The 14,151-nt window shown below is 40.7% G+C and overlaps 1 protein-coding gene across 1 annotated transcript in view; it reads left to right on the top strand.

Moving 5' to 3' along the window:
- Nucleotides 1-14,151, top strand: part of wdpcp (WD repeat containing planar cell polarity effector) — a 223,067-nt gene that overhangs the window by 185,509 nt on the left and 23,407 nt on the right. The window contains exon 14 of the mRNA XM_072265406.1: nucleotides 2,619-2,787. Within this exon, the coding sequence (XP_072121507.1) occupies nucleotides 2,619-2,787 (169 nt within the window). The remainder of the gene's footprint in view (nucleotides 1-2,618; nucleotides 2,788-14,151) is intronic.

Genomic DNA, 14,151 nt, shown 5'->3' with positions numbered 1-14,151 from the left:
ATGTGGGCATAAGGATTCTGTAGATAGGCACGGATGAGTTGTCTGAAGGGCTAATTTCAGTGCTGTACAACTCTATGACTCTGACTCTATGTTTAACTTACTTATTTTCAATTTGTATTTTAAGTTCATGAGGAAACTACATAAAAGAGTTACCAATACAGAAAAGAGTTCAAGAGAATTTTTTAAAATTCTATTCTGTAGAGCCTTTCATCTGCCTAATTTACCCTAAAACAGGCTACAATCAAATTACTGAGGTCATTGTTGTAATGTGATTTAATGCTGAAACTGTTCATATAGATGACAAACATCTAGTATTTTCTACTTCAATTTTAGAATTGAAGTATTCAAAGTATTTTGCATTTCATCAACAGTATATCTTCTTTATGTAGAAAAATAGGTAAGCATGAAACCTAATTGTAAAGTTAATAATCCTATCTATTATGATCCTATAATTCTATTCTGTGGCAAATTGTGCTTCTTGAGATGAAAAATATCAGTGCAGGGGATTTGAATAATTTTTCTGCCATTGGTATTCCCAGTCTTGTTATATTTTCATAGGATACATTCTGAACTCTTAAGTGTTCTACCTTCTTTGAATGATACGGCTAATGTAAGAAACACCCATGTCTCCTAACCCTTGTGTTGAAGGATAACTATTACAAAACTGTGTTTCTGGTGTATCCTTAGAATTTGCTAAAAATTCTTGATAACGTTTTGACTGGTCTTGGCTCCAGATAAATTTTTTTCCCCATTCCTTTCCCTTACCAGTTATTTCCTATCATTTTCCTCCTTATATCACATACAACAGCTTCTTTTTATGGATATCAGCTAGCTTCCTGGTCCTGATCCGAATGACCATTCTTCATATAATTCTGGTAGATATTGAGTGTCTGCTCATTCAGACATGCTGGCATCATCCAGGTAGCTTGATTTTCATTAAAAGGGGAGACAGTGACACCAGAGGGCAACCAGGAGCAGGAGCCGTGCCCAACTAACAAGCCCTGAGGTCAGCTTTGTTGGTGCTCTTACTGCTATATTGTGGCCACTTGCATCATGCAGAGCAAGTTGAGCCTCTTGTGTATATTTTGGCTAAGCAACTCTTACTGGATGTTGTATTATGTCATGCCTGTTTTGGTCTAAATGAGAATACAGAACATTTTAGGAACATTTTCTTTCCCTCCGCTATCTGATTTTTGAATGTCCATGAACCCATGAACATTCCCTCACTATTTGTCTTTTGCACTATTTAGTTTTTGTAACTTATTGTAATTTTTATGTCTTACACTATACTGCTGCAACTAACAACAATTGATAAAAACCTGGTTCTGATTCTGGCTGAACAGCTTGCTTGCATTTTAAACGTAACTTTTCCTTAGAATATGAATGCATTTTGACCACTGCCATGGTTGTACATAATTACAGTTTAAAATATTTTATTTAAGGAAATAATACTATTCATGTTCAATAAAATATGGGATTTTAGTTTCTAGCATCAAGAATATTTCACTTTTGTGTATTCATATAAATCTATAATTACTATTTTTCTGTATATTAGAATTCCCTCAAAAACAATTTTTAAATATTTTATAAAAATTCTTATAATCACTGAAGGAAAAATGTGGTTTGATACAATTATAATTGCTTAAAACTGTCTCTCATATAAACTGATGTGGCCAGTCAATGCATTATCAAAGGAGTCAACTTTTGTCTTAAAATGTGAATTACTCATTCTGAAGTAAATCAATTTAGTCAAGTTAAAATTGACATTATGTCACTAATTAAAGCAAATTAAAATATTATTTTGAAGTACTTTTGAGCTTCCAAAGTATTTCAAAATGCTTTAACTTTAGTCCAAAAACTTTTGACAACTAAAGTTGTGCTGTAACTCTAATGCATTAAATGCTCAATGAATGGACTCCTCTAAGTTAGAGAGAGCAAATACCAATTGGACAATTACTTTGCCTAACACCTCCACTCAGCCAACATGCATGACTCTACCAGAATTTCAACCTACTCCTAATCTTTTCTTGTCTTCCTACAATAGTCCATTAATCTTCAACACGGGTTTAATGAATACCACCTCCACTTTTCAGTTAGGTACATTGCAGCCTTGAAACTGAAAACAGAGTTCAACCTTTAGATTATTACCAGTACATTTTTACCCTTTGGCTTACTGACCTGTTAATGATTCAACTTCTTTGTTAATAACCCTGCCCACCACCAAAATCCAGACACTCCTGTTCTTTAATTCTCCACCTCTCCCTCAGCCTGTGTATAGGTTTCTGGTATTGCTACATTTGCAAATATTGCAGCCCTGTGAAAGGGTTCATGCTTGAGTGTACCAATGAAGCATCTTGGCCCGAAACACCGACTGTTTATTCCTTTCCATAGATGTTGCCTGACCTGTGGAATTCCTCTAGCATTTTGTGTGTGTTGCTCTGGATTTCCAGCATCTGCAGACTCTCTTGTATTTATGCTTGATTATTATTTCTGTTTCTCTGTCCAAAGATGCCGCCCAGCCTGCTGCGTCCTTTCAGTGTTGTTTTTTTGTATTTGTGCCTTACATTAGATTGTAAGGTTCATTTTGAAATAATTTCCAATTCTCCTATTATTTACAGTAACTCTGGAATGTGCACAGAGAGGTGATCCTTTGAGAAGAGATGGATCTGAATTTCCTTCCACATCAATGGAAGCAGAAAGATCAAAGAGTGGGAATGCACTTCGTGGCTTAGCCAGTAACAGCAGCTATTTACCACAGCTTGCTGCACAGAGCAACCCTTATATCAGGTGAGAGTGACAACAGTTTTGCACTCCTTAAATATGGAATGCGCTTCTTATTGCCTGTTTCTATTCTAGAAACAGGTAATCTAACATGGTGCTTTTGTTCCACATATATCTCCCTTTACCCTTTTATCATTCAGCATAGCACATAAATAAAAATGAGAAGTATAACCACAGGCTATGTGGCTCCTAGTGTATACTCCACCTCTGAACAAGACCAAGGTTGAACTAACCTAGGAATCATTTCCAGTTTAATGCTTGTTTACCATATCCCTTTCTTTCACTGCTGAGTAAAAATCTGTCTGTAAGTTTAAGTATATTCAGCAGTTCAGCCTCTATAACTTCCTTTAATCATTCTGTTTATTTTCTACCCCAGTTATCCCTTAAATCTTTCTCATGTCTCCTAAGCAGTGACCCCAAGAATGGAGAGTGAAATTTGTGAGCTCTGAAGGGCTGAATATATTTACAGGAGATCCACAGACTCTCCCAGACAAGTAACACAGTTGGTGCAAAGGGATTTGGGCGTTCTCATGCAGGGTTCCCTAAAGGTTAATTTGCAGATTGAGTCTGTGGTGAGGAAGGCAAATGCAATGTTAGTGTTCATTTCAAGAAGACTAGAATATAAAAGCAAGGATGTAATGCTGAGGATCTATAAGGCACAGGTGAAGCCTCACTTGGAGTATTGCGAGCAGTTTTGGGCCCTTTGTTTAAGAAAGGATGTGCTGAGACTGGAGAGGGTTAAAGGCGGTTCACAAAAATAATTCTAGGATTGAATGGCTTGTCATATGAAGAAAGTTTGATGGTTCTGGGCCTGTACTTGCTGGAACTTATAAGAATGAGATGGTATCTCATTGAAACCTATTGAATGTTGAAAGATGTAGAGAGAGTGGATGTGGAGAGGATTCTTCCAATGGTGGGGATGTTTAGGACCAGAAGGCACAGCCTCAGAATAAAGGAATGTCCATTTAGAACAGAGATGAAGATGAATTTCTTTAGCCAGAGGGTGTTGAACCTGTGGAATTCATTGCCGCAGGCAGCTGTAGATGCAGGATCCTTGGGTGTATTTAAGGCAGAGATTGATAGGTCAGGGCGTAAAAGGCTATAGGGAGAAGGCAGGAGAATCAGAATCAGGTTTATTATCACTGGCATGTGTCATGAAATTTGTGAATGGGGTTGAGAAGAAGATGGATTAGCCATGATGAAATGGCAGAGCAGACTTGATGAGCCATAAGGCCTAATTCTGCTCCTTTGTATATTGATTGGACCAGTGGCTCAGTTGTGAGGGATGATATGCTGTTTTCACTTCACCTCTTAACTCCTATATGTTAGGGATGCAAGGTGTTCAGTGACTTTTTCATTTGAGCTCTCATAGGCTATGCATTTTATTGTCAGTGGGAATACTGCATTTTACAGGGGGTCTTTGAGAACATTCTTGACTGCTTTCTGTCTCCTGGAAAAATCCTGAGATAACAGCAATTTGGAGTCAAGTATCTGTTTTCCACATGAACTGTTTGAACATGACCAACCCTCTTAACTGGGGAAGTTGGTCTGGGAAGGGCAGACATTGGCTTATGTATTCTACCAATGGATTTGCAGCATTTCACAGAGACAGTATTGATGATATTTCTCCAGTGTTTTGAAATCTTATTGTACATGTCTTCAAACCAAACATAAAGGTGGTCATCATTGATACTCACTTCACCAATAGCTTGGTAGTGAGTTTGAAGCCTTGGTTATTGAACACCTATCAGCTCACTGCAGGTATTGCTGGCATAATGAAGACAGTTATGAATTCCATTTATAAATGTCTACGTTCACTTAAGCATGAAAAGTGAATCACATTTTCCAGGGTTTTATTTAAGATCTTGATTGTAGGAAGGAATGATAGGAGCAAATTGGAAGAGGACCTTTGTCTATAGATATTTAGAGTAAATCCTTCTCACCATATCTTCAGTGGAGTCAATGATAACTTGAAGTTCAGCCTCCAAATGTCCACATAACCAATTATCATCTATATACTCTTATGTTGATGGTTGATAACCAGATTCCTCACTAAATATTATTTTAACTCAACTAGGAGGAGGCTTTATGGAACAGAGGTGCAGCATTGCAGCAGAGAAGGTTGAATAGAGGATTTATTCAATATTGTAGCCTTGTTTGACCCGAGGAACTACCTATGATATAAGTTATCATCGACTGAAATAATTAACTGATACAAACAACTTTGCTTGATATTTTTTATTGAGCCTTTCCACACACAAAAAGAATGAAGAGAGAGATTCTTACAGATAAGATTACCAACAGAAACACAGGAAAGATACAGATCTACTTTCCAGGTCCTTCTTGCATAGGTTCTTTAGATGCGCAAACACACCTTTTGCTCCTTTTGAAATTTTTCATACACGAGTAGAAGCTTTAGACCCATGAACACTTTAGTTACGTGACCATGCTGAGTAACAAATATAATCGAGAGATACATTATAGAAATCATGCTGCTAAGTAAATCATATTCTGATCACATTTATATCAATGTGAATGTCATACCCAATTTATTCAAGATCTCACTGCTTAAACTTAATTGCTCTTGAGAATTGGTTGTGGTTCTGGAACATGCTCCCACAGTGCTGTTGTGTAGAGTTTAAAGATTTAGGCTGCTGATGATGAAGATCCAATGACATGTTCTCAACTCAGGATGGTGTGCAATCTGCAGATCATCTTTCAGGTAGTGATATTCCATGAGTCATACAGTGCCTACAAAAGGTATTCACCCACCCCCACAAGTTTACATGTCATTTTACTACATTGAATCACAGTGGATACAGTATGGCTTTTTTTGACACTCATCAGCAGAAAAAAAAACCTCTTTCGTATCAAGGTGAAAACAGATCTCTACAAAGTGATAAAACACAAAATAATTGATTGTATAAGTATTCATCCCCTTTAATGTGACAAACCAACATCACTGGTGCAGCCAATTGGTTTTAGAAGTCATAATTAGTTAAATGGAGATTACCTATGTGCAGTCAAGTGTTTCAATTGATTGTAGTAAAAATACACCTGTAACTGGAAGGTCTAACTGCTGGTTGGTCAGTATCCTGGCAAAAACTACACCACAAAGACAAAGAACACTCCAAGCAACTCCGCGAAAAGGTTATTGAAGAACACAAGTCAGGACATGAAATAGAAAATTACCAAGTCACTGAATATCCTTTGGAGTACAGTTAAGTCAATCATCAAGAAATGGAAAGAATATGGCACAGCTGTAAATCTGCCTAGAGCAGGCCATCCTCAAAAACTGAGTGACTGTGCAAGAAGGGGGAAAGTGAGAGGCCACCAGAAGACCTATGACAACTCTGGAGGAGTTACAAGCTTTAGTGGCTGAGATGGAAGAGGCTGCACCTACATCAACTGTTGCCCACATGCTTCACCAGTCACAGTTTTATGGGAGAGTGGCAAAGAGAAAGCCATTGTTGAAAAAACTCACACGAAATCTCAGCTAGAGTTTGCCAGAAGGCATATGGAAGAATCTGAAGTCAGCTGGAAGAAGTTTCAATGGTCTGATGAAACCAAAATTGAGCTTTTTGGTCATCAGACTAAATGCTATGATTGGCATAAGATAAACAACCACACATCAAAAACACACCATCCTTACCCTGAAGCAAGCCTTGCAGCAGGCCCAGACATCCCACCCTGCAAAAACTCATTTCAGGGAGATAGCTCCATCAATTTGCAGGAGACTCCCGGAACTTCCAGGAGAGCTGGGATGTCTGCAATAGAGTAGCTCCTCAGCAGCTAGCCAGCTAGTTTAAATAATGTTAGCTATGCTAATGAACAAATGACACCTGTTGAACTCACCTCAACATGTCTTTTACAGTCTTAACTCACCATGGGCAATAGAAAAGTCACTGTTGCAAACAGTGCAACAAGCAACACTGTCATTATTTTTGACCCCTATTAGGCAGGGGTACACTTTAGTGTAGTCTGGGGTGACATACGTTTTATATTTTCTTTTTTTGGAACACTCTGCCATGGCGTGCTCTCTCTCTCTCTCTCTCTCTCTCTCTCTCTCACTCTCTCTCACGCTGTCTCTCACACTCTCTCTCTCTCACTCACACGCTCTCTCGCTCTCAAGCTCTCTTGCTCTCTCTCAAAAAAATTGATTTCCAGGATATTGTATATAATTTGCAGGCATCAGGGAGCCACTATTAATATATGGGAGACTCCCGGAACTTCCGAGAGAGGTGGGATGGCTGCAGGCCCTGGAAGGCTTGTGAAGATAGAGGGTAAAATGAATGCAGCAAAATACAGGGAAATCCTGATGCAGTCTGCAGGAGAACTGCAACTTGGGAGAAGATTTGTTTTCCAACAAAGCACAAAACCAAAGCTAAACAGGAATGGCTTAATAACAACAAAGTTAATGTCCTGGAATGACCCAGTTAGAGTCCAGACCTCAATCCAATTGAGAATTTGTGGCTGGACTTGAAATGGGCTGTTCACTCATGATCTCCTTTCAATCTGACAGAGCTTGAGTAATTTTGTAAAGAATGATTGGGGAAAAACTGCGGTGTCCAGGTGTGCAACGCTGATAGAGACCAATCCACACAGACTCAAGGGTGTAATTGCTGCCCAAGGTGCATCTAGTAAGTATTGATTTGAAGGGGGTGAGTAATTATGAAATTGCTCATTCTCTCCTCTTCTGATCCCTCTATGAGGATTGTTTTATGTTCCCTCATCTTAGCCTTCCCAAAGTCCACAATCAGCTCTTTGGTCTTACTGACATTAAGTGCAAGGTTGTTGCTGCGACAGCACTCAACTAGTCGGTATATTTCACTCCTGTACACCCTCTCATCTCCATCTGAGATTCTGCAACAATGGTTGTATTATCAGCAAATCCAACAGTTTGGATTTATTTCGTATGGAAAGCAGCATTGCATGATGGATTCAGGCTAATGGTGTGGACAATAGCTAGACTGAGAACACACTGTTTCTGCAAAGCCAGGACCAAACCACAGCACTATGGATGCAGCAGAAAATGGAGATACTGGTCGTCAGGATCTTGCTGCCTATAACAGTGGTAGGTATAGATACCCTCAGTACTTGAATATATACTTGAAGTGGCATGACCTACAAAAACATGGACTAAGAACTGAAATGTAGGATTAGTCTTTTTTTGATGGGCATGAACATGATTCTGCTTCATATTTCATATGAGTATTTTGCTTCAGTATTCACCAGTGAGAGGGACATTGATTGTGGGGACAGCATAAAACAGGCTAATATGTTTGAATACATCGATGTTACCAAAGAGAATGTGCTAGAACTTTTGAAAAACATCAAGTCCCCAGGGCTGGATGGAATATGCCCCAGTTTACTGCAGGAAGCGAAGGATGTACCCTTGGCAAAGATCTTTGCATCCTTACTGGCCAAAGCGGTAGTACCAGATGATTGGAGGATGGCAAAAGTTATTGCTTTGTCCAAGAAAGGAAGAAGTGATAATTCTAGGAATTATAGACTAGTAAGTCTTACTTCAATGATGTACATATTATTGGAGAAGTTTCTAAGGGACAGGATTTACAAGAATTTAGAGAAACATAGTTTGAGGATGTGACAAAGCACATTGATGAAAGTAGAGCAGTGAATGTGGTATATGTAGATTTTAGTAAGGCATTTGGTAGGCTCCTTCAGAAAGTCAGGAGCATGGGATCCAGGGAAACTTGGCTCCATTGTTTCTGAATTGGCTTGCCCATAAGAGCCAGACAGTAGTCGTAGATGGAGGGAATTCTGTCTGAAGGTCAGTGACCAGTCGTGTTCCATAAGGATCTGTCAAAGAAACTCTGCTGTTTGCAATTTTTTTTAATATATAAATGACTTGGATAAGGAAATGGAAGGGTGGGTTAGTAAGTTTGCAGTCAAGATGAAGGCTGGAGGTGTTGTGGATAGTGCAGAAGTTTGTTGTAGGTTACAACAAGACATTGATAGGATGTAGAGCTGGTCTGAGAAGTGGCAGATGGAGTTCAGTCCAGAAAAGTGTGAAGTGATTCACTTTGGAAGGTTAACTTTAAAGACAAAATACAGGGTTAAAGAGGATGAGAGGTGACTTGATAAGAAGCATAGATCGAGTGGATAGCCAGAAACTTTTTTCCAGGACAGAAATGCCTAATACAAGGGGCATGGTTTTAAGGTGATTGGAGGAAAGTATAGGGAGGACATCAGAGGCAAGTTCTTCAGTCAGAGAGTGGTGGATGTGTAAAATGTCCTGCCAGATGAGGTGGAAGAGGCAAATACATGAGGGGCATTTAAGAAACTCTTAGATAGGCACATGGGTGATAGAAAAATAGAGGGCTTTAGGGGAGGGAAGGATTAGATCATCTTAGAGTAGGTTAACAGGTCAGCACAACTGAAGAGCCTGTGGTGTTCTATGTTCAAAAAACCTAGGTGAAACAGGATTCTCTAGGTGTGCCTTCATCCCAAATCATATCTCAGTTTTCATTTGTATACTGTAAAGGACCTCAAGCAGTGACTAAAAGGATTCCATGTCAAATTGTTTTAAATCATTTTCTTCAGCAGTTGAACGGGGCACGACTGCGCAAGCACGTGTAAGTCGGACCGTGAGGCAGCGGGAGTATTTAAAAGTAAGTAGATAAACAGAGCGGGCGATGTTGTAGAGGGAGACAGAGTAGGAAGGCTTTGGCTCCTGAGGCTTTGGCGAGCAGAGGCTGAGGAAGATCTTCACTCTAAGTGAGGTAAGGCCACGTAAGTTCCTTGAATAAATCTAATTACCTTAAGAGTAGGTAATGGAGGCAGCAGTTAGGGCAGTTGAGTGCTCCATTTGCAGGATGTGGGAAGTCAGGGCGAGCGCAATTGTCCCTGATAACTACACCTGCAAGAGGTGCATCCAGCTGCAGCTCCTGACAAACCGAGTTAGGGAACTGGAGCTGGAGCTGGATGAACTTTGGATCATTTGGGAGGCAGAGGCAGAAATAGAGAGGAGTTACAGGGAGATAGTCACCCCTAAGAGTCAGGAGACAGGGAGCTGGGTGACTGTCAGGAGAGGGAAGGGGAATAGACAGAATGAGCAGAGCACCCATGTGGCTGTTCCCACCAATAATAAGTACATCGTTTTGGATACTGTTGATGGGGAAGACCTACCAGGGACAGGTTGCAGTGGTTGCATCTCTGGCACCGAGATGGGACCCTCAGCTCAGAAGGGAAGGAGGGAAAAGAGGAGAGCAGTAGTGATAGGGGATTCGATAGGTAGGGGAACAGATAAGAGGTTCTGTGGAAGAGATCGAGAATCCCGGATGGTCTGTTGCCTCCCTGGTGCCAAGGTCCGCGATATCTCAGATCGAGTTCTCGGTATCCTCAAGAGGGAGGGTGAGTAGCCGGATGTCGTGGTCCAGGTAGGGACCAATGACGTGGGTAGGAAGAGTGAGGAGGTCCTGAAAGGTGAGTTTAGGGAGTTAGGCACCAAGTTAAAGGACAGGACCTCCAGGATAGCAATCTCAGGATTGCTACCAGTGCCATGTGCAGGCGGGTTTAGAAATAGTAAGATATCGCAGATCAACACATGGCTGAAGACTTGGTGCAGGAAGGAGGGCTTCAGATTTATAGATAATTGGGCAGTTTTCCAGGGAAGGTGGGACCTGTTCCGGCGGGACGGTCTACATCTGAACTGGAGGACGAGAAATATTCTTGCAAGTATGTTTGCTAGAGAGGCTCCGGTGGATTTAAACTAGATACGAGGGGGGAGGGGAACCAGAGTGTAGGAACAGATGTAGGGAAGAAGGAAGAAAAAGAAAATAGTAAAGTTGTTTGCACCGATAGTGATAAACAGAGAGTAAGAGGTGGAAAATTTCTTACATGCATTTATTTTAATGCTAGGAGCATCATAAGAAAGGTGGATGAGTTTAAAGCATGGATTGATACCTGGAAGTATGATGTGGTAGCTAATAGTGAAACGTAGTTACAGGAGGGGTGTGATTGGCAATTAAATATTCCTGGATTTAATTGCTTCAGGTGTGATAGAATCGGAGGGACAAGAGGGGGAGGTGTTGCATTGCTTGTCAGAGAAAATATTACAGCGGTGCTCTGGCAGGATAGATTGGAGGGCTCGGCTAGGGAGGCTATTTGGGTGGAACTGAGGAATGGGAAAGGTCTAGTAACACTTATGGGGATGTATTATAGACCACCAAATGGGGAGCGAGAATTGGAGGAGCAAATTTGTAAGGAGATAGCAGATATTTGTAGTAAGCACAAGGTTATGATTGTGGGAGATTTTAATTTTCCACATATAGACTGGGAAGCCCATTCTGTAAAAGGGCTGGATGGTTTGGAGTTTGTAAAATATGTGCAAGATAGTTTTTTGCAGCAATACATAGAGGTACCAACTGGAGAAGGGGCAGTGCTGGATCTCCTGTTAGGGAATGAGATAGGTCAGGTGATGGAGGTTTGTGTTGGGGAGCACTTCAGGTTCAATGATCACAATCCTATTAGTTTCAATATAATTATGGAGAAGGATAGGTCTGGACCCAGGGTTGAGATTTTTGATTGGAGAAAGGCTAACTTTGAGGAGATGTGAAAGGATTTAGGAGGAGTGGACTGGGACAATATTTTTTACGGGAAGAATGTAATAGAGAAATGGAGGTCATTTAAAGGTGAAGTTTTGAGAGTACAGAATCTTTGTTCCTGTTAGGTAGAAAGGAAAGGTTAAACGTTTGAGAGAGCCATGGTTTTCAAGGGATATTGGAAACTTGGATCGGAAAAAGAGAGATATCTACAATAAATATAGGCAGTGTGGAGTAAATGAGGTGCTTGAGGAATATAAAGAATGTAAAAAGAATCTTAAGAAAGAAATTAGAAAAGCTAAAAGAAGATATGAGGTTGCTTTGGCAAGTAATGTGAAAATAAATCCAAACAACAGGAATTCTGTAGATGCTGGAAATTCAAGCAACACACATCAAAGTTGCTGGTAAACGCAGCAGGCCAGGCAGCATCTGTAGGAAGAGGTGCAGTCGACGTTTCAGGCTGAGACCCTTCGTCAGGACTAACTGAAGGAAGAGTGAGTAAGGGATTTGAAAGTTGGAGGGAGAGGGGGAGATCCAAAATGATAGGAGAAGACAGGAGGGGGAGGGATAGAGCCAAGAGCTGGACAGGTGACAGGCAAAAGGGGATACGAGAGGATCATGGGATAGGAGGTCCGGGAAGAAAGACAAGGCGGGGGGGGACCCAGAGGATGGGCAAGAGGTATATTCAGAGGGACAGAGGGAGAAAAAGGAGAGTAAGAGAAAGAATGTGTGCATAAAAATAAGTAACAGATGGGGTACGAGGGGGAGGTGGGGCCTTAGCGGAAGTTAGAGAAGTCGATGTTCATGCCATCAGGTTGGAGGCTACCCAGACGGAATATAAGGTGTTGTTCCTCCAACCTGAGTGTGGCTTCATCTTTACAGTAGAGGAGGCCGTGGATAGACATGTCAGAATGGGAATGGGACATGGAATTAAAATGTGTGGCCACTGGGAGATCCTGCTTTCTCTGGCAGACAGAGCATAGAAAATAAATCCCAAGGGTTTCTACTGTTATATTAATAGCGAAAGGATAGTGAGGGATAAAATTGGTCCCTTAGAGAATCAGAGTGGACGGCTATGTGTGGAGCCAAAAGAGATGGGGGAGATTCTGAACAATTTATTTTCTTTGGTATTCACTAAGGAAAAGGATATTGAATTGTGTAAGATAAGGGAAACAGGTAGGGAAATTATGGTAACTATGATGATTAAAGAAGAGGAAGTACTGGAGCTTTTAAGAAATATAAAGGTGGATAAGTCTCCGGGTTCTGACAGGATATTCCCTAGGACCTTGAGGGAAGTTAGTGTGGAAATAGCAGGGGCTCTGACAGAAATATTTCAAATGTCATTAGAAAGGGATTGGTGCTGGAGGATTGGCGTATTGCTCATGTTGTTCCATTGTTTAAAAAGGGTTCTAAGACTAAACCTAGCAATTATCAGCCTGTGAGTTTGACGTCAGTGGTGGGTAAATTGATGGAAAGTATTCTTAGAGATGGTATATATAATTATCTGGATAGACAGGGTCTGATTAGGAACAGTCAACATGGATTTGTATGTGGAAGGTCATGTTTGACAAATCTTATTGAATTTTTTGAAGAGGTTACTAGGAAAGTTGACGAGGGTAAAGCGGTGGATGTTGTCTATATGGACTTCAGTAAGGCCTTTGAAAAGGTTCCACATGGAAGGTTAGTTAGGAAGGTTCAATCGTTAGGTATTAATATTGAAGTAGTAAAATGGATTCAGCAGTGGCTGGATGGGAGATGCCAGAGAGTAGTGGTGGATAACTGTTTGTCAGATTGGAGGCCAGTGACTAGTGGTGTGCCTGAGGAATCTGTACTGGGTCCACTGTTGTTTGTCATATACATTAATGATCTGGATGATGGGGTGGTAAATTGGATGATGTGGATAATGAAGTAGGTTTTCAAAGCTTGCAGAGAGATTTAGGCCAGTTAGAAGAGTGGGCTGAAAGACGGCAGTTGGAGTTTAATGCTGATAAATGTGAGGTACTACATTTTGGTAGGACTAATCAAATTATTACATACATGGTAAATGGTAGGGTATTGAAGAATGCAGTAGAACAGAGGGATCTAGGAATAATGGTGCATAGTTCCCTGAAGGTGGAATCTCATGTGGATAGGGTGGTGAAGAAAGCTTTTGGTATGCTGGCCTTTATAAATCAGAGCATTGAGTATAGGAGTTAGGATGTAATGTTGAAATTGTACAAGGCATTGGTGAGGCCAAATTTGGAGTATTGTGTACAGATTTGGTCACTGAATTATAGGAAAGAGGTCAACAAATTAGAGAGAGTACAGAGAAGATTTACTAGAATGTTACCTGGGTTTCATCACCTGAGTTACAGAGAAAGGTTGAACAAGTTGGGTCTTTATTCTTTGGAATGTAGAAGGTTGAGGGGGGACTTGATAGAGGTATTTAAAATTACAAGGGGGATAGATAGAGTTAATGTGGATAGGCTTTTTCTATTGAGAGTGGGGGAGATTCAAACAAGAGGACATGAGTTGAGAGTTAAAGGGCAAAAGTTTAGGGTAACATGAGGGGAAACTTCTTTACTCAGAGAGTGGTAGCTGTGTGGAATGAGCTTCCAGCAGAAGTGGTTGAGGTAGGTTCGATGTTGTCGTTTAAAGTTAAATTGGACAGCTACATGGACAGGAAAGGAATTGAGGGTTATGGCTGAGTGCAGGTCGGTGGGACTAGGTGAGAGTAAGAGTTCGGCACGAACTATAAGGGCCGAGATGGCCTGTTTCTATGCTGTAATTGTTATATGGTTATATCATCAACTTCATATTTGGCTGG

This window comes from Mobula birostris, chromosome 8 (assembly GCF_030028105.1).
Source record: "Mobula birostris isolate sMobBir1 chromosome 8, sMobBir1.hap1, whole genome shotgun sequence".
Classification (NCBI taxonomy): Eukaryota; Metazoa; Chordata; class Chondrichthyes; order Myliobatiformes; family Myliobatidae; genus Mobula; species Mobula birostris.
This window is presented reverse-complemented; position numbering and strand designations above follow the sequence as displayed.